The following is a 21,365-nucleotide window of genomic DNA, read 5'->3' as shown; positions in this document are numbered from 1 at the left end:
ACTGGCGGCCCCGGGTGACCTCCGCTCAACATCCCTGTTTGCTGTTATTTGTGTTTTTGTTTTTTTCTGCAGTTTTAAAACATGCGGCAGGAGCCTTGGGACCCGCATTTAGGATCCTGGGCCTCTCGCCATATATGTTAACGCATTTCAGTGAGGTGTATATTTATCACGGCTGACCAGATTCTTGGTCAGCTGCGATAAAATATTAACATCGATTGACTATAAATGACCTTCTTTGCATATATTTCCATAATTCATGCATGCAAATCACATCAAAGAAGGTCACTGTAATAGGGGAGGGTATCTGGGCAGGGAGATGCAAAATACTCGTGATATAACACACATTAGAGCTCTAATGTGGCTTGATGGATCACCCTGTTAATTAGATAAATACAGATATTGTTATGGCGTCTGGCCGTGACCGGCCAGTCCCCCTTACCTTGAGCGGCACCTCGACGCCACGGCCCTGGCACCGCGGCAGGCCACGAATGCCGACCCACGCGGCCCAGGCCGTGTCCGTCCTGCCTGCATCGGGGCCTCCCCTGACGCGCTCAGGAGGCCTCGCCTCTTAAAAGGACCGCAGCGGGAAAGTCTGCCCGGCCCCGGAAGATGACTTCAGCCCAGAGGAGGATTTAAACCCTGCAGCTGCCCTTGTCCAGTGCCTTCGCAACAGATCCTTTCTGTTGCTCTCGGGCTGCTCTGCCTTGTGCTGTCTTCGGTGCCTTGGGGCTACTGTGTTGCTGTGTTCCCGTCTTCGTGGTCCTGTCCTTCTTCGGACCCATTCCTCAGCTTGATTCCTGGACTCGACCTCTGCTCGTCTCTTTGATTTGTCTCTTCGCTGCCCGCCTTGGACCTTCTGCCTGGACTTTGATTCGTCTCTTCGCTGCCTGCCCCGGATCATCTGCCTGGACTCCATTCTGCCTCTTCGTGCAAGTTGGTTCCTATCGCGCTGGGTGAACGTCCTGAGTACCCGCTCCTCGGAGGGCCGTCTTGCCTGATCTCCGGAACCGATCCTCGTGAGTCCTCTTCGTTGACTACGCCACCTCCTGGAGACAAGTCCAGTGAGGACTGACCTGTGGCAATCTTCATCCCATGCTTCCGGCTCAAGGGTCCACATCCCACAACAGATATGGCATTAGTCAGCTAAGGCCTAGATTCATCAAAATGCGATCAATTTTGCCCATGATAAGATAAGGGGTGTGGCTATGATAATTTTAGAGTTACTACACTGTGCACTTCACCTTGGTATTAGGTCATGGGGTGCAATTTTTTTATTTTGGAGAGAGAGAGAGATTCTTTATAAGGCTCTCATAATAGTCAATGATTTATATCACTATAGGAGGGCAAGCTAGTAACTCAAGGTTTTGGTGGTGGTCTAGGTTTTGGGGCCAGTTTTACATGCACAGTGAGACATTCGAACAGCACAGTATACATCAGATTTGACATGTTTTTGAGTGAGAAAAGTCACACAAAGAAGAGATTTCTACAATGTTCTCTCACCTTAGCTTGATAGTACCCTGGTATTGAGTGCATCAAGCTAACACATTTTGATGAATGACCCTGTTAATTAGCCGGATAAGTCTAAGATAGCTATTCATAAGAACATAAGATATGCCAAACTGGGTCAGACCAAGGGTCCATCAAGTCCAGTATCCTGTTTCCAACAGTGGCCAATCCAAGTCACAATTACCTGGCAAGTACCCAAACATTAGACAGATCACAAGCTACTATTGCTTGTTAATTACCATCACAGCAGTTTATGGATTTATCCTCTAGGAACCTAACCAAACCTTTTTTAAACCCAGTTAGACTAACTGCTGTAACCACATCCTCTGGCAATGAATTCCAGAGCTTAACTATGCAGAGTGAAAAAGAATTTTCTTTGATTTGTTTTAAATGAGCTACTTATCCAGCTAACTTGGCTAAGATATCCTTTGCTATCTTGAAATTAGCCAGATAAGTTTAACAAGATGACTTAGGGAGCCGGATATAGCTGAATGTTTTCACGTTTAATAGACTGTAATTTCCTGAAGTTAGCTTTCTCTTTCGTCTAGCAACAGCACGGAATGTTTATTTATTTAAAGATGTTATATATTTCATTTTTTTGTATTTTTATTGTTTTTATATTTTTTAAATTTGTTTTATTCTGCCTGTAATCCACTTAGTAAGGGTCTCCTGTATAGGTGGAACAGAAATTGTTGGAAATAAAATTCTTTTTGCATCTTGAATAGTAAGGGGGAAGCATCCTAACTCTGTGGACAAGGACTGTTTGCAAAACTGGAGGTGTAGAATATCTACTGGAGCTCTTTCCCATTCTATATAATTTGGGATTGACGATAAGTCCCAGATCTCACTCCCATATGCATGGCCCACCGGAGTCCTTCTGAAGGTGTGGCCTTGTAAAAGCTTTGCATTCAGAGAAGGAGAGAGGAGGCTGTTGCAATCATTGTTTCCTGTGTTTATAAAAGACACAGACATCTAAAGATGCTGTGGATTCTTGAGGTGAAAGTCATAGGGAAAGGAGTGCTCTTTTTGGTTCCTTTTCCCTGGAAAAATCCAAGATCCCAGTCAGTGGGATGAGGAATTTTTGAAATCTGAGAGATTTTCTGATTAATTTTACCTTTTGAACTTAGAAAATATTCTTGTGAAATTTCAAGCTGAAATGTCCATCCTTCCTGTTTCTTTTATTTGGACCTTGTTTTATTTGAACCATCTGGTTCTCTCAGCAGAATTATTGGAGAAAGTGACGATACATATTCAGTATCCAATGTAAGTTGCAGCAATGAGGGAGGAAAGTCTGTGGTAACCATCCGTGATTACTCATCACTTGTGCTCATCTGCTACTCTTAAAGAAGTGCCAGTAAGCAAACTGGCCACAAGCAGGTGTTTAAACATAACCCAGCTCTAGTAGCAGATGAGCACAAGTGATGAGTAATCACGGATGGCTACCACAGACTTTCCTCCCTTGATGCTGCAACTTACATTGGACACTGAATATGTACTAGAGCTGGGTTATGTTTAAACACCTGCTTGTGGCCACTTTGGTTGCTGCTACTTCTTTAAGAGGTTGCAACCCATCTGTACATTTTTCCCAGCTGCCTCAGTGGTGGACTGAAGTTCTGTGATTAAGAAGTGCTTTGACCAGTCAGCACTTTTCATTACTGTAATATGTGGATTCAGGCCAGGAGGCAGCAGAACACTTTTTGAGTGGGGCTACCAAGCTCTGCCCATATTCTCATTGCATGTTACAGTTAGATATTCCATCGTATATTTATTCTTTGCATAAATCATAGAGTATAATTATTTATTCCCAGACCAATAAAAAGCTTGATGCTAGAAAACCAGACATAGTGGTAAAGGAGAAAATGACAAAAACAGCATTGCTAATAGAAATTTCAGTACTAAGCGAATACTTGTGATCATAGAGCACCCTTCAAACACACAGACAGATCTCTAGCAAAGGGGGCAGAGTACAATAGTTTCCCCTACACCTCACCATACCAAACAATATCCTGGGGGGGGGGGACCTGCAAACAGCACTAACTCACAAGACTTGAAAAGCAACAACTCTATCTATGATTAGGCAGCACTGCAAATATTACACCAGGTCCTAGAACCCCAACATACCTCTTTTTAATGAACAAGACTGCCACAGATCCCTTACCTTAGTCACACATGCAAAATGATCCTCAACAATACAAAATTAGTCATCACAAATTAAACACAGAAATTTGCAGACCAAGACGAGAATGATATCCTCCAGAAGCCATTGCAAGGCTGGAGCACTAGAAACAGACTTGCATTTCCCCCTAGACTAAGCTGTGGGGAGTGAGGGCTGTTATGTTCCATAACACCCCTCACAAGAAAAACAACAAAGTCTTGGCGACACCCACATAATATAGTCTTTCGTTGGGGCCCGTGAGCCTTTGTTGTTTTTCTTGTGGGGTGAACCAGAGCTGGGGGTAGGAGGGCATGAGAGCAACAAGAGGAGGCTTGGGAGCAGGAAAAGAAAGCAAGGGAGAGGAAGGGGGGATGGGACAAGGGGTGAGAGCAAGAGGGAGCGGAGAGAGGGGAGGGGAAGTGGTGTAGCTAGGGTGTATATTTCCTTTGGCACCCCATATATTTAAAGTAAAAAAATGTAGGACATTAATAATTCAGTGAACAGGTATTACTGAACATGTTGCTAAAAATATTGTACAAAAGCTTTTAAAACTACATAGGTCCCTTCTTCAGTTGTCAGATCAGAGACCTTCACATCTAAAGCAAGGTCCTACATTGTCTCAATAGCTCACATACATTATTTTTTAATTATACTTGCTCAGTGCAATAAAAGCTATCACAGCCTGCCAAGAATATAATTTATCTCAACAGACAAATCTGCCATATCAAAACAACTCTAACTCCCAGGACTCAAACAACAACCCTAACCAGTAAAGAGCAGCATTACAATTATTATAATAGGCCCTAGAAGACATATACACCTGCTGTTGAAAACAGAACTATAAAGGATTTTAGATAGTGCTGGGGAAGAGTCGGCTGTTTTGGTACATGTGGGCACAAATGATATAGGTGTTGCGACCTCTCATGCTCACCTCTTTTTTCCCTGCACCGTCAATCATTGGGAGAATAGCGGCCTCCACCAACCAACGCCGACTTCCCCGGGACAGCGTGGGTGCTGCTAACCGCCATCTTACTTCCGGCATTACCTAGGCGCACGTGCGTGCAGGGCCTCCTTATGTATACGTCAAGGTGGGAACCTCGGGGGTGTCCCCTCCCGATGACATCAGCACCGCTAGTGTACTTATACTGACTGGCCCATTGCTAAGACGAGTTAGCAAGGAGTTCTCTTGCTTGTTAAATCCGCTCTAACTTGGATCTTCTGTTCCAGACTCTCATCCTGGCATTTGGACGCTCTGAGTACCCGCTCCTCGGGGGCTCTTCCGCATCTTGGCTATCCGCTCCTCGGAGGGTCCTCCTGCCTAGGACTTCCTGACCCGCTCCTCGGGTATCTCTGCTGGGACTTCCTTGTGTGAGTACATTCTCCAACTTTTATCAACCTCACTGAAGATTCCACGGTGTACCCCGTTCCTAGGGCCACTACCGTTCTTCAGTCTATCAACGCTACTCATCCTGTGCCTCAGGATATTGCTCCATCTATACAAGGTCTATGGCCTGGTTCAGGTATCACAGACCTCTACCTCCTTGGCATCTATAGTACAGTTTCCTCAGCATACCCTGCGCTGCGGCCCACTACCGGAATTGCAATCAGAGGTATTTCCATTAGCCTGCAGGAATCTCCTGGTGTACCCCATGCTGCGGGCCACTACCGGATCTTCGTATCTACATTATCATCTTGACTATGGTATTTGCTCAAAGACTGTGTTTATTACATTTCCCGCTCCTCGGGTTATGTATTATCTTTTCTCCCTAATAAAGTCTCTCTCACAGCTGTGTCCTATGTCGCTGAGACCATGCCCACCGACGGTGAGGCCAACGGGGCTCCTCCCTGTGGGCGGAGACATCTCTCACCTTGGCCCGGGGTTCACAACTTCATCAAAACCATAACAATAGGAAAGTACAGGAGGAGGTTCTGAAAGCCAAATTTAGGGTTTTAAGTAGAAAACTGAAATCCAGAACCTCCACGGCATTCTCAGAAATGCTCCCTTTTCCACATGCAGATCCCCAGAGGCAGGCATGCGTGGATGAGACGATGGTGCAAAGAAGAGGGTTTTAGATTTGTTAGGAACTGGGCTTCATTTTGGGAAAGGGGGAGCCTTTTCTGAAAGGATGGGCTCCACTTTAACCAGAGTGGAACCAGGCTGCTGGCACTAATCTTTAAAAAGAAGATAGTGTAGCTTTAAAACTAGATGATGGGGGAAAGCCAACAGTTGCTCAGAAGCATACGGTTCAGAATAATGTCTTTGAAGGATACAAAGAAAACAGGAAAAAATAGGGTATCCCAGTAGAGAGGTTGCAAAAAATTCCAAAGGGGATCAGGTGCCTTTAAGTAAAGTGCAGAAAGATTCCAAATTACCTCTGTCAACTTATGAGCAGGTTGTTAATACAAACAATAAACCTACTTTGAAATGTCTATATACAAATACTAGAAGTCTAAAAAATAAGATGGAGAGTTAGAGTGTATAGCACTGGATGAAGAGGTAGATATAATTGGCGTCTCAGAGACCTGGTGAAAGGAGGATAACAATGGGACACTGTGATACCAGGTTACAAATTATAAAGAAATGATAGGACGGATCAAATTGGTGGAGGGTTGGCACTATATGTTAAAGAGAGCATTGAGTCAAACAGGATAAAAGTTCTTGTTGTGTTCCGCGGCCGTGGTTGTCCACGGCCGCGGCTCCCTACCTGAGCTCCGACAGCGAGCCGCCGCGGCAGTGTCGGGGGAGGTTGTCCTACTCATGTGCCCAATGCCCCCATGCGTCAGCGCGGGCCTCCGGGCTAGTCGCCGGGTCGGGAGCCGTCCCTGCTCCTCCCTCGCAGCAGCTAGCAGCTCTCCTCCGCGGCCCGAGATCCAAGATGGCCGCCGTCATCTTACGTGCGAGGCCGCGCCTCCTCACCAGAATTAAAGGGACCTCGTCCCTTTAATTGTCTACAGCTGATTCCAAACCACTGGGCCAGAGGAAGTATAAAAGGAGACTTCCTCTGACCATTCCTTGACTTGGCAACGTCTCCTGTAGCGCTGTTTAAGTCTGCTTGCTTCGGGGAGTCTTCCAGTGTTTGGATCCTTGTTCCTGGTTCCTGACTTCGGATTGGCAAGCGGTGAGTCTCTGGTGTGTGTGACTTCGGATTGGCAAGCAGTGATTCTCTGGTGTGTGACTTTAGACTGGCAAGTGGTGATCCCTCGGTGTGTGACCTCGGACTGGTAAGCGACGACCCTCTGGCACTTGACCTTGGACTTCTTCTTGACTATCGTCTCCAAGGGCCCACCTAAGTCCCAGCGGCCTGGGTCCCTACGGGCTCCTCCCGGGGGGACCGCGGGCTTCCAGGGTGAAGCTCCAGTTAGCCCTTGCACCGACCTCACTACTCCCTGACCTCTCAAAGGTCCACCTAAGTCCCAGCGGTCTGGGTCCCTATGGGCTCCTCCTGGGGGGACCGCGGACCTCCAGTGGCGAAGACACAGCTCCTCTCCTCGACTCTTCATCTGCCTCCACAGTCGCCTCAGTGTCCTGTGCTGAGCGTCAGCTGGTCACATCTTCTGCTCTGTCTCGCCACCCAACGGGAGAAACTACAGATCTTCCTCCTAAGGTATACCATCCTCCCGTCGGCCCAAGGGTTCACAGCCTGAGCATAACAGTTCTGCAGGAAACAAAATGCAATGTTGAATCTTTATGAATAGAAATTCCTGGTGAAAAAGGGAATAAAATAATAATGGTGGTGTATTACCATAAACCTGGCCAGAATGAACTAACAGACAATGAAATGCTAAAAGTAATTAGGAAAGCTAACAAAATCAGCAGCACAGTAATAATGGGTGATTTCAGTTACCCCAGTATTGATGGGGTGAATGTTACATCAGGACATTGTAGAGAGGTAAAGGGGCCGATGCAATTTAAATCGCGGAAAGCGGGCGCCGAAAAGTCAGCGCCCCGCTTTCCTAACGCGCACATGGCGCCTGCAAGGGGGGCGCCATGCAATATCTAAATTAGGGGGTTGCTAACGCGGGGTCCGCCGCGCTGCCGATTATGAAGACCGACGCCGGTAAACTCGGCTGTCTGTTTTCATAACCGGCCGCCTGCCAGTAATGAAAATGGCCGCCAATAAACTTGGTGTCTGTTTTTATTACTGGCAGATGGCAGGTTATGAAAACGGATGCCAAGTTTACCGGCGTCAATCTTCATAACTCGGCATTCTGCTGAGTTATTTTATTTTATTTTTTACTTTAACAAAGAAGTACAGAAAAGCAGTTTTTTCTGCTTTTCTGTACTTCTTTTACCTGTGCTCAGCTATTAACGCCTGCTCCAGCCAGGCGTTAATAGCTGAGCAATAAATGTGCATCTGAGACGCACATTTATCTTTTTGCATGCGGAGTGAATGAGTAGTAGGTTCATTCATATGCATTTGCATGTGATGAGCGCTATTACTTTCACTCCATGTCCGACGCAGGTTAAATAGGTGCTAATCCCTATTGCATTAGGAGGTGGATTAGCGCCTATTTAACCCACTTCGGCGTGCAGGTTATACAGTGCACTCGGCTGAACGCACTGTATTGCATCGGCCCCTATGTTCCTAGATGAAATAAATGACTGCTTCATGGAGCAGCTGGTACAAGCACCAACAAGACGGGAATCTAATTTACACCTAGTCCTTAATGGAACACAGGATTTGGTGTGAGAGGTAACAGTGTTGGAGCCACTTGGCAGTAGTGATCACAACATTATTAAATTTGACTTACTGACTGGAGGGAGCGCAAAAAAGAAATCTATTATGATAGCATTTAACTCCAGTGGGAGCACTGAGAGGAGAGGATCACCTTGCTGGTGGCTGAAAGGAATCAGTAAGTTTTTGCTTGGGACATTGTCTTTTTTAAAAGTATTGGGGCAAAGTTAACTATTAGGAAATATTATTTAGTGTGTTTATGCTTTTAATAGTCAGTAAGGCAGCGAATAAACAGAAGTTAGACTGTATTTTTAAAGAGTCAGTAAGGCAGCTAGTAAGCAGAAGTTAGAGTGTATATTAAAAAAAAAGTAGCCAGAAGCTAGAAATAAGCTAGGAGTGGTGTATATCTAAATAAAAAGGTTGAAAAGTTCAGTTACTCACCTTGGAAAGGTGTTGAGGTAGTGTGATTTGGTTTGATTAGGTACCATCATTTGTTAATCAAGAGAGCAGTGAGTCACTCTGGCTGACTAACTGAAGTTAGACTGTTTGTATTTCCCAACCCTCCCACCCACCCCTAGCTCATCCTTTAATTTATAGGCAGGTGCCACTTACCAAAAAAAAATGAATAAATAAAACCTTATTGAGAGTTTGATCATTCCCCTGTAGGCCACTACCAGACATATAGTGAATTCACTAATACATTTAAAGGACATTAATTAAGCACATTCTACTCCCATTGCAACCTGAAATGTAAGTAGGAACTGAACAAATTTGAGATGAAGGCAGCAGTCCAGCAGCAAGAAGTCACATGTATGATTTTTTACCCGCCGGTGAGAAATTGTACATGTGCATGCGATGCAAAGAGCTCCTGGCTCTCATAGAGTCCGATCTCTGGAGGCTAGAATGGCAGACCTGGAGGAGCTGATGCAGACAGAGATGAGACCTTCAGGGACATAGTAGCCAAGTCCCAACTTCAGACTGGCAGCCCTGGTGCTGCCTTGGAGGAAGAAGGTCTCATGATTGGAGAGCATCAACCTGGTGCAGCAGGAAAGGATGCTGTAGCAAGGACCTGCTCTCCAGGACCCCAATAGACCCTTCATCGTGGAGGTTGACGCTTCAGATGTTGGAGTAGGGGCCGTGTTAAGCCAATCTGGAGATTCTAAAGCCTTTCATCCCTGCTCTTTTTCTCACGACGCTTTTCTCCTGCAGAGAAGAACTATGGGATTGGAGATAAAGAGCTCCTGGCTATTAAACTGGTATTCGAGGAATGGCGGCCTTGGCTCAAAGGCGCCCAACATCAAATTACCGTATTCTTGGACCACAAGAATCTAGAGTATCTCCGTCATGCGCAACGTCTTAACCACAGACAGGCCAGATGGTCCTTGTTTTTTAATCGCTTTGACTTCATGCTCAAATATCGTCTCGGAGACAAGAATACCAGAGCTGATGCCCTGTCACGCTCTTTCCTCTCTGAAGATGTCCCTGAAGAACCTAAGCACATCATCAACCCGAAGAAAGTAATCTTGGCGGCTACTCATTCTGTGCCTGCCAGTAAAACAATTGTGCCTAAGAACCTCAGAAAGAAACTTCTAAACTGGGCTCATGATTCCAAATTGGTTGGCCATCCTGGTCAACGCTGTACCCTCCTGAAGTTACAGAAGTACTATTGGTGGCCTACTATCAAGGAAGACACATATTCCTATGTAGCGTCATGCTCCAACTATGCCAAACATAAGCCTACTTTTGGTCAGCCTTGGGGATTGCTACAACCGCTGCCAGTTCCGGAACAGCCATGGACTCACATCGCTACTGACTTTGTAGTTGATCTACCTCTTTTTGGAGGAATGAATACTATCTGGGTGACGGTTGACCGTTTCAGCAAGATGGCTCATTTCGTGGCGCTGCCTGGCTTACCCTCAGCCTTGGAGCTTGCGAAGCTCTTCAACGCATACATCTTTCGCCTTCATGGCCTACCAAAGCACATAGTCTCAGATAGAGGATCTCAATTCACGGCAAAATTCTGGAAGGCTTTGTGCAAGCTATTTGACATCTCTCTGGATTATACATCTGCCTATCATCCACAATCTAATGGCCAAACTGAAAAGATGAATACGACGCTGAAACAGTTCAATCAGGCTATTTAAACCTTCGATTTGTGAATTTTCCTGTGGTGAAGAGATTAAATCCAGTTGAAATGTTAAAGGAATACATGTTAGAATCTTTAAAGATACCTAAAGAAATTACACCGGTTGTTACAAAAGCATTTTTTGTTTCTAAGAAATCTGCGATAGCTACGGGAGAAGAAGAGGAAGCACAACATTCTTTGCAGCAATCTTTGAACACCACTGATTTGATCGAGATATCATTACACACCAAGATTAAGACAAGAGAAACATTACTGGCCAGCATCTCAGTGTCGTCCCCAGCAGCTCAATCCACTGCTGATGATATCCATCAATTATGGACTCAGACTAAAGATATGCTAATCAAAGTGGGTGATCGAGCAAAGAAGACCTACGACGCTCACCATTCTAAAGCGCCTGTGTTTCAACCTGGTGACAAAGTCTGGCTATCAACTAAGCATCTGAGACTAAAGTACCCTCCTCTCGATCTGCTCCTCGCTACGTTGGACCATTTCCAATCCTCCGACGTCTTGGCAACATTACATACAGTCTGAAGCTACCGACTGGATTGAAAATCCACAACGCATTCCACGTTTCACTTCTGAAACCACTCATTCTCAGTGAGTTCTCATTCAAGTCTCCTGAACCAACTTCTATCAACAAAGAAGACGACCTTGAATATAAGGTTGAAGCTATTCTAGATGTAAGAAAACATGGCAAAACTTGGGAATACTTCTGTCTTGGGAAGGTTATGGCCCCGAAGAAAATTCTTGGGAGCCGATAGCTAAGATCCTGGATAAAGAGATGCTTCTTCAGTTTCACCAGATGCATCCTCAAAAACTAAAACCTGGTACAAGAGTTGGAGTCCGCCCTTTGAAGGGGGGTACTGTTGCGACTGTCGGTCTATGACGGCTTTGCCCCGCTTACCTCTCACTACTTGAGGCTCCTCCCGCTCACTTCGGACTGCTTGCTGCCGCGGCGTCTGTTTGCCGTCCTTTCCGGCATCCCCGGACCAGCTTTGGTGCTGCCTCCCGCCATGCTCCTCCAAGGTACCTTAGGGCGCGTGCACATGCCGCCCTCATCTTTATTTCCACGTTGTCGCGAACCTCTGGGGCGGCCCCCTGATATGATGTCACGCTGCCCGGATATTTAAGCCTACAGTATTTGCTAGCTCATCGAGTTAGCAATTGTATCTCTACGGATGGGATTCGCTCTCTGTACCGAAGCTGCTCTGCCACTCCAGCACTATCTGGAACTCTTACACCCTTCGGGGGTTGCTAACGGGGTACCCGCTCCTCGGGGGCCTCTTATGCTTCTTTCAGGTGCTATCAGGAAACCGGTACTCAATCCTCGAGGGCCCATGTTCCCTGAGTCACTGCCTGCATCTTCAAACCTTTCTACTTGGAAGACTTCACTAAAAGTTTCAATCAGTGAGTACTACTACCAACTATTCCACAGTACTGCTTCACTGGAACCAGGTACTCGCTCCTCGAGGGCCTGCCCTCTGTTCCAGTGCCAGACCTCTCGTCTAGTGGAATTTCTGTTACTGCTACATGAGTACATTACAACTGAGTCTCTCTGCTCTAAGGGATCAGGTACTCGCTCCTCGAGGGCCTGCTCTCCATGTCTTGGAGCTTCTCCTAATTCTCCCTGGGACTGAACTCTCTGTTTCCACTACAGCACAGCCTAGCAGAGGATTCGCTGGTCCAGCGTTCTATGGAAGACCTGCCCAGCCGGGCTCAACATCCACTACTCACTACTGTCACCTCTGTTGGTTTCCCCAACTGTTTAATGAAAGATTCAATCTGTTTTTGTGTGTCCAGAGTCTAGCCTGACCCTGTGGTCCCTCACGGGACTGCCCCCTGTGGGCATGGTCAGCTGCCACAGTGTCCAAGGATCCTCCCAAACATCAATAACCATAACAGGAGGTTTGTAAAGGCGTAGTGAAGAGCAAAGCCAAACTGAGGAGGTACTATGTATTAAAGAATGAATAATAGTTAGAATGTTATATTGAATACGCTGACAAATGGACAGCCAATGTAGTTGTTTTAAAATCAGAGTAATATGAGCTTTGCAAGGAGAATTGGTGCGAAGTTGAGTTGTACAGTTTTGAATTAATTGAAGAGGTTGTATAGTATAGTCATCTATAAGCCATCTATAACTCCACCCCAATGGACCTCACCATCCCTTTACAGCTTCACTCCACCTCTCGTCCAACTAGACAAGCTCAGAAAGGCACGCTAAGAGCCCATCCTCTCAAGACTTCACTTAGCAAAAGAGCTATTTCCACTGCCGGTCCTAATCTCTGGAATTCACTCCCACCAGACCTTAGAATTGAACAATCGACTCCCACCTTTAAAAAAAGACTAAAGACCTGGTTGTTCAACCAAGCATTCTCTTAATTTCAAACTTAATACCTAAGCTTTGATCTCCAGGAAGGTCCACTACTTTGTATATAATTACCCTTAAGTTATTATTTTTATTTTCTCCAAGTTCTATTTATCCTGTTCATTGTAAGACATTATTCTAAATACTGTCAATCTATTGTTGTAATGTAAACCGAAGTGATTAGTAACTTTGTTAACAGAACTTCGGTATATAAAACTGTTAAATAAATAAATAAATAAATAAATAAATAAATAGTCAGGGAGGCCTAAGTATAGCGAGTTGCAGTAGTCAAGACCAGTCAAGATTAGGGCTTGGAGAACTGATCGAAAGTCAATTGGAAAAAGAAGGGGGTTTGAGTTTTTTTAAGTAAATTAATTTTATAAAAATGTTTTTGTGACAGCTGAGATATTGGAAGACATGGATAATTTGGAATCAATGATAACACCTTGATTATGAGCTTGTGAATGTATGGGAATGGAGCAGTTTTCAAATAAGAGTTCTGCTGGTGTTGAACAAGAAGAGTTTGGGATAAGTGGATAATTTCAGTTTTAGCTGAATTAAGAGTGAGACGTTATGTGTTAGCCACACGTTTATTGTTTTTAGGTAAGGGTAGCTAATGATAATGTATGATTCTATAAAGTGTCGCAGAGAAGAGAGAACTGTATGTCGTCGGTGTATATTTTAATATTTATGTTTAGTCTGGATAAGAGATGGCATAAAGGTAACAGGTATATGTTGAATAATATTGCGGAAAGGGACGAACCTTGTGGGATGCCAGAGTCTGTAAAGTACTAGCTTGAGTGGCAATGTCCAAGGTTAATCTGTTGTGGTCTGTGAAATAAAAAGGATTTGAACCAGTCAAGGACTTTGCCATTGTTACCAATATTTAGAAGGTTTGAGCATACAGTAGAGGGGTCTATGAACTTTACATCACTATAAACATAATTGTAACACTATGAATAATGAATTTTACCCATAAACAGTACCTCCCTGGTACACTCGGTCATGACCTACCTCACTAACAACTATCTGTATTTAATGATTTATTGTTACCGAACCTCTGACTGCACCTGTTAGAATGTACTATAGTACGCTTCTCGTACATTAATTTATGTGCCAACATGTAAACCGTTGCGATGGTAGATAACTTAGCGACGGTATAGAAAAGATTTTAAATAAATAAATAAATAAAGATGTTGTGATCTAGAGTTTCAAAGGCTGCAGAAATGTCAAGAAGTATGAGCAGGTAGTCTACATTAGAATCAAATCCATGGATTATGGTATCAAAGGATGAAAGAATAAGAGATTCGGTACTGTAGCCCTTGCGGAAGCCATGTTGATTAGGATGTAAAATGTTATTTTCTTTGATGTAGTCATTTAGTTGATGTAGGACTACTGATTCCATTAAAGAAGCAATTGAACAGTAGTTGAAGGGAGAAGTTGGGGATGGGCAGATTGGATGTTAGTTTTAGTGAGGTAGGAAAGGAACCAGAGGTTAAAGATAAATTAACTAGCTGAGTTGGAGATGGTGAAATTATCTCCCAAATTTCTCTTAGTAGTTTACCAGGGCAGGGATTGAAAGGACTATTGGATATTTTTATTTTGAGAGTATGTGAGTTATGGTATCGGTTATAACAGGAAAAAATTCGGACCAAGTGTAGGGAGGTAATGAATGATTATTAGACAGTAAGGGAAGGTGATTGAAATTTGCGGATAAATTTAGAATTTTATCTTTGAAGTGATTGGCAGTATCACTGCAGAAAAAGTCAGAAATATGAGCTGAAAAGTCATTTTTTGTTGAGGTTAATGATTTGACGATGTTGAATAAAACATTATTATTGCCATTTGCAGCTTGTATTCTGTGTGCATAATATGTTTTTTTTTAGTAGTGTTAATTTGTTTTTTATATAGATGTAGATATGCGAACCAGGCATTTTTTTTCATTCGATTAATGGGTTTTTACGCCAATGTTTTTCTAGTTGGCATAGTTTTGTTTTCATATGGTGTAATGAAGAAGAAAACTATGGCGCGTTAGGGCGCAAGGTGGCAGGACAAAGGTTTTTGGGAGCTAATTTATCTAGGAAGTCAGATAGAATGTTGTTCCAGTTTTCAAATCCGCTGTTAATCTCGACTGAGGTATTGGAGTGGGTAGTAGAAGGGAGATTTTGAAGTAGAAAGTTTCCAAAGTGGTCGGAGTCCACCTTTTTTCATTTGTAAACCAGTTTAGAATGGGAGTTTTGTTGAGAGTTTTGTAGTTGAAGAGTACCGGTTATTTGAATGATAAAGTGGTCTGACTATGGTTCAGGGGAGATAGAAGTTGTTAGAGAGGCAAAGGAGGTATTACAGAGAAAAAGGTCAAGGGTGTGACCTAGTTTGTGGGTAAGACAATTGATTACTCGAGACAAACCTAGGCTAGAGCAGGCTTCATAGAGATATATTACAGAAGGAGAATGAGAATCAGTATTACAGTGCAAAGTGAAATCACCAGTTACAATAGTATCAGTCAAATCAACAGGGAGAGTAGTTAGGATTCAAGTAAGACAGAATGGTCATGGGAATGTAATCCCGGAGGGCAATAGATTGTGCAAAGATTAACAATATCAGTAGAGATTAACAGCATTTCAAGTGGACTATTGCTTTCTAAATTTTTTTTTTTTACATGGATGTAAGGAAGTCTTGACGATTGCCAGTAAACCTCTTCCAAGACAATTTGGGCATGGCTCAGAGAAACAAGTATAGTTATTTAGACAGATAGAATTCAGAATTATATTATCATAATCATGTAACCAAGTTTCTGTAATAAGTACTGCATCAGGAGAGTGAGTCGAAATTAAATCATTTATGATAGGTCCATGCCTATTTCTTACATTTCAAATTCACGTTGACCTCCTTTCAGTCTGCTATTTGACTTGCCAAGTAAGACTATATTACATCCATCTGACAAATTCTCTTGCATCCAACCATTGCTGTCTCTTTGCCACATTCAATTCCTTCTTCAAACTCCCTGCCCCTTCACTCTCTGCCCAGATTATGGCTGACTACTTCCATGATAACCACTTCATTCCTCTACCTTTCCCCTGGCCTCAACCACTCTCTTCTCCTTTTCTGAAGTCACTGTGTAGGAAACTGTCCAATTTCTCTTCTCGACTTACTACTTGTTCTTCTGACCCCCATGTATTAGTAAGAGAAGCATAAAGAGTTAATTTAGTCTTACATGAGAGAGAAAATACAGTTATATGTACAAGGGCAGCACGTAGCTTGCTTTGAAAGTAAGATATTGAACACAGCACTGCTTACTAGGGATGTGAATCGTTTTTTGACGATTTAAAATATCGTCCGATATATTTTAAATCGTCAAAAATCGTTAGAGGCGATATATAATAGGAATTCCCCCGATTTATCGTCAAAAATCGTAAATCGGGGGAAGGGGGAGGGGAAGGGGAGGGCGGGAAAACCAGCACACTAAAACAACCCTAAAACCCACCCCGACCCTTTAAAATAAATCCCCCACCCTCCCGAACCCCCCCAAAATGTCTTAAATTACCTGGGGTCCAGTGGGGGGGTCCCTGTGTGATCTTCCACTCTCAGGCCACGGGTGCGTTGAGAGAAATGGAGCCGGCGCCATTTCTATCAACGCACCCGTGATAAATAAATACTGAAATAAAAACATTTTAAAAGTCAAAGTCTTTTTTTCTCCCCACCTCGAGCCATCACCAGATACTCAGGCAATTTCACAGCAGTTTACCTTGGTTATTAGGTGGATTGCCCTCATGGAAATCTCTCCCCCCCCCCCCCCCACACTTTTAGCTGGACATTTTTGAGGATGTGTTTTGGTCAAGGGAGTAAACAACATCCTTACATTGCCATGTTCAAAAGTATGTGCGCTTTGGTACCCCAATATATTTATTTATAAACTTTTTTGATATTCCCCAAGAATGGTCAATCCATCAACCAGGAAGTTTCCCTTTGAGAATTAGCGACTTTGCAACATACAGGCTGTGCTGACCTGGCTACATGTGGAACTCTGGATCTATTAAAATGTTAGTTATTAGAAAGTCATGTGAGGAGGAATGGTAAGAAATCCTTTCCTTGTGGCAGCTCTTCCCAGACTGGCATTACCAGACATTTAGCTCTCTGGGTCCTGCATGTTGTTAGGAGGATATTGTAATGTGTGCAGCCTGCACTTAAGTCCCCAGTAGACAGAAGCTGTTCTTATTTCTTCTCTCTTTTTTGACAGGAAAGAGCACTACCACTGGAGGACATGCCCTTGAGGACCCGATCAGAGAGGAGGGTCCAGGAACTTTTCCGCAGATACTGCACTCTAATGCGGGGAAAAATCTCCTTCTTCTTGTATAATGTCCGGGAGACTTTCTGCAAAACTCATTCAAGGTGACATACATTCAGAGCCAAATGCCATCCTGTTTACAAGTGAAAGGGTGCTGTAAATCCCCAGCACTGGAGTGGGCTGCAAATGTGCCTCCCATCCCCTTCCATCAAGGCCAGGAAACAAAGTCACTATAGGAAAAAATTGTGGTGACTGGACCAAGGACGCAGCCAAAGCTCCTTTTGAAGGAAAACAGGGATAAGGAGTTTTATCTGTTGTCTAATCACTGGTTCTTTTCCTATCCATTGAGCTCATGTACATCTCATCACTTTGATAATCAGAGAAAGAAAGTAAAACAAATGTTTTTTGTTAAAGGAAAAACTGACCTTGTTTCTTATCTCCAAACCCATGGAACTGGCTGAAGGCAAAAGACGCATTGGGATATCACGCCGGCCCTCCGTGCAAGAGAAAATGTTCCTTCCTGAATTGTGCCTGGGATGAATATCTGTACAGGAAAAATCTTAACTTCCAAGCAGCTGCTTGCTCTGGAAAAAAAGGACAGTCCAGTTACTTGTGAGAGCACACGTACACAAGGTTTCACTGCCTCTATGTGGTTTCATTGCTGTCAGGGTCTGTGATTTGGAGCAGTTTACATGACTGGCTGAAACTTTATGGTCTATGTGTCATATTTATACATAGCACGCCATTAAAATTCACATGGTTTTGTTGTCTCTTTCCAAAAAACTTAACCCTAAGTTTCAGCAGAGAAAAAGCCATTCTGGTGAACAGTGCAGAACTCATGAGGGGACTCCATGCCAGCCTCAGTTGAGGTAGGTGGGGGGATGGGTTTGGGGGGAGGGTAGTTTATAAGAAAGGGCATATTAGGTCAGATCAAAAGTCCATAAAGTCCAGCATCTTGTCTCCAAAAGCCAGTGCATATCCCAAATAGGTAGTACAATCCCAAAGAATAATCATAACCAGGGATAATCTAAAGGTTTTCCCAAGTCTATATGACTAATTTCTTTCCCTTCAAGAACTTGTCTAAACCATTTTTAAACCCAGCTATGCTGACTGCTTTCACCATATCCTCTGGCAACAAATTTCACATTTTTATTGTGCACTGTTTACCTATTCCAACCCATTCAAGATTTTATAAACCTCTATTATATTTCCTCTCAGCCATCTCTTCTCCAGACTGAAAAGCCCTAACCTATTTAGGTTCATCTCATATGATTTGGGTCAACCTCCTCTGAACCTTTTCTAGATCTCCTATGTGTTTTTTTGAGATACGGCAATCAGAAATGCACACAGTACTCAGTGTGTTCTGAAGAACAAAATTACTTGCCATCTGGATAAATACAGATCAATGGATTTAGCAAAGTAAAGTCTTGCCTTAGAAATCTAGGCAAGGTTAAGTTGATTAAATCAGTATACTTAGATTTTCAAAATGTGTTTGACTCAGATGGCAAGTAATTTTGTTCTTCAGAATAGCTTCTTATAGTTTCCAGGATCACCTCTGGAGTCCTTTTTAAAAATGGATGTACATTGGCCACCTTCCAACCCCTAAGGTATCAAAGCTAATTTGAATGAGAAAGTAAGAGATTACTAGTAATAAGTCTGCAATTTTATTTTTTAATTCTTTCAGAACTCTAGGGTGTATACCATCAAGTCCTAATAATTAGTTAGTTTTTAAGAACATAAGAACATAAGAAATTGCCATGCTGGGTCAGACCAAGGTCCATCAAGCCCAGCATTCTGTTTCCAACAGAGGCCAAACCAGGCCACAAGAACCTGGCAATTACCCAAATATTAAGAAGATCCCAGACTACTGATGCAATTAATAGCAGTGGCTATTCCTTAAGTAAACTTGATTAATAGCCGTTAATGGACTTCTCCTCCAAGAACTTATCCAAACCTTTTTTGAACCCAGCTACACTAACTGCACTAATCACATCCTCTGGCAACAAATTCCAGAGCTTTATTGTGCGTTGAGTGAAAAAGAATTTTCTCCAATTAGTCTTAAATGTGCTACTTGATAACTTCATGGAATGCCCCCTAGTCCTTCTATTATTCAGAAGTGTAAATAACCGATTCACATCTACTCGTTGAAGACCTCTCCTGATCTTAAAGACCTCTATCATATCCCCCCTCAGCCATCTCTTCTCCAAGCTGAACAGCCCTAACCTCTTCAGCCTTTCCTCATAGGGGAGCTGTTCCATCCCCTTTATCATTTTGGTTGCCCTTCTCTGTACCTTCTCCATCGCAACTATATCTTTTTTGAGATGTGGCGACCAGAATTGTACACAGTACTCAAGGTGCGGTCTCACCATGGAGCGATACAGAGGCATTATGACATTTTCCGTTCTATTAACCATTCCCTTCCTAATAATTCCTAAAATTCTATTTGCTTTTTTGACTGCTGCAGCACACTGAGCCGACGATTTTAAAGTATTATCCACTATGATGCCTAGATCTTTTTCCTGGGTGGTAGCTCCTACTATGGAACCTAACATCGTGTAACTACAGCATGGGTTATTTTTCCCTATATGCAACACCTTGCACTTGTCCACATTAAATTTCATTTGCCATTTGGATGCCCAATCTTCCAAGGTCCTCCTGTAATGTATCACAATCTGCTTGTGATTTAACGTCTCTGAATAATTTTGTATCATCCGCAAATTTGATAATCTCACTCGTCGTATTCCTTTCCAGATCAAAGTCAGCAAAAATATTCTCATGATGTGGCTATATGTACTAAAGGGTTAACATCTGCACAGCTAGCAGGCACATGGATGCACAGACTCAGAGGTGTTTTAGAAGTAGTCCCTCAAGAAAGGTAACATGAGCAAGGATACAGTAACCCTGTTACTGATGTTACAGTTTAGAAACAAGCACAGGCAAACACTCTTGTAGGTCCAGAGATTTTTTGTATTAAATATTTTTAATCTTAAATATGGCAACTCCACTGTTTAAGTGCAAAACTTTTCAATATAATTCCACGGGTCCCCCAACATGGATTCCGTGTTTCGCCAAACTGGCTGCGTCGGGAGGGACAGCACATGTAGGAATTAATTCTGTAAAGACAAATGTAAATAATCACTGTTCGGAGGGATCATACCGATAAATATGGGAACTGTAGCCGACAAAAACGCACACCGGTGATCATACGTAAATATTTCATAGCAAAAATTATAACTAATAGATAAAGTATGGATGTTACAAGACGTAGCTTTCTCTAGACAGTGTAACAGGTAGCAGTGAGTGCAAGGGATTTACAGAGAGGTGGTGATTTAAACAGTCAGAGGATTTTGGTGCGAAGCCACGAACCAGTCAGAAAGCAGGACTGGATAGCCAATCAAAAACCAGATGGCGAAACTTAGGTGAAAAGCTTCCACTCTAGTTCGCAATTTAAACCATTCAGTTTTTGCTCTTACACCTGTTCCTAGTAGAGAGTCACAGGATCTCTTCCTTTATTTTCAGAAGATAAGCAAACACCAAAGCTGTATCTCACAGGTTTCCCAGGTAGCCTTGCTGCAAACAAGGCAAATCAAAGCAAACAGTAGCAACAATCTCCTCCTCAGGTAGCTCAGCAAGCAACCTCCTGACTTTACTCCAATTTATCGTCAATCAGGCTGTAAAAATCCAGAAGCTGAATGTTTCCCACTTCCCTTCTCTCCTACTCCTCTCCTCAAGCAAACATGTTTGTTGCTCTGCTCCATTACATCTTCCCAGTTCACTGTGATTTCATTCAGTTCCTCAGAATAATCACTCTCACAGAATGTTTTTGGTGTACGTATCTCTTTGACTCCCTCCTAAGTAAAGACCAAAGCAAAGAATTAATTTAGTTTTTCTGTTATGGCCTTGTTTTCCCTGAGCATCCCTTTAACCCTTTGCTCATCTACTGGTCTAACCATCTCCCTCACAGGCTTTTTGTTTTGAATATACTTGAGAACATTTTTATTCAGAGTGTTTGCGTGACTGGCAAGTTTCTTTTCAAATTCTCTTTTGGCATGCCTTATAAAATCTTTACATCTAACTTGACAATATGCCTGCTCTTTCCTAATTTCATCATTTTGATCCACCTTCCAGTTTTTGAAAGATGTCCTTTTGACTTTAATACCCACTGTCACCTCACCGTTCAACCATGCTGGCAGTTGTTTGGTCTTTCTACCTTTTTTTAATGCATGGAATAT

The 21,365-nt window shown here is 43.2% G+C and overlaps 1 protein-coding gene across 6 annotated transcripts in view; it reads left to right on the top strand.

Annotated features, from left to right (window-relative positions):
• Positions 1-18,874, top strand: part of LOC115098873 (erythropoietin-like) — a 245,417-nt gene extending 226,543 nt beyond the window's left edge. For 3 of the 6 annotated variants that reach the window (XM_029615924.1, XM_029615923.1, XM_029615922.1), the window contains one exon: positions 17,086-18,874. In XM_029615924.1, coding sequence (XP_029471784.1) covers positions 17,086-17,241 — 156 coding nt within the window. In that variant the 3' untranslated portion in view covers positions 17,242-18,874. The remainder of the gene's footprint in view (positions 1-17,085) is intronic. The other 3 variants (XM_029615926.1, XM_029615925.1, XM_029615921.1) reach the window with 1 other exon arrangement.
• Positions 18,875-21,365: the final 2,491 nt, after the last annotated feature.

Source organism: Rhinatrema bivittatum, chromosome 9 (assembly GCF_901001135.1).
Source record: "Rhinatrema bivittatum chromosome 9, aRhiBiv1.1, whole genome shotgun sequence".
In the NCBI taxonomy this organism is placed as follows: Eukaryota; Metazoa; Chordata; class Amphibia; order Gymnophiona; family Rhinatrematidae; genus Rhinatrema; species Rhinatrema bivittatum.
This window is presented reverse-complemented; position numbering and strand designations above follow the sequence as displayed.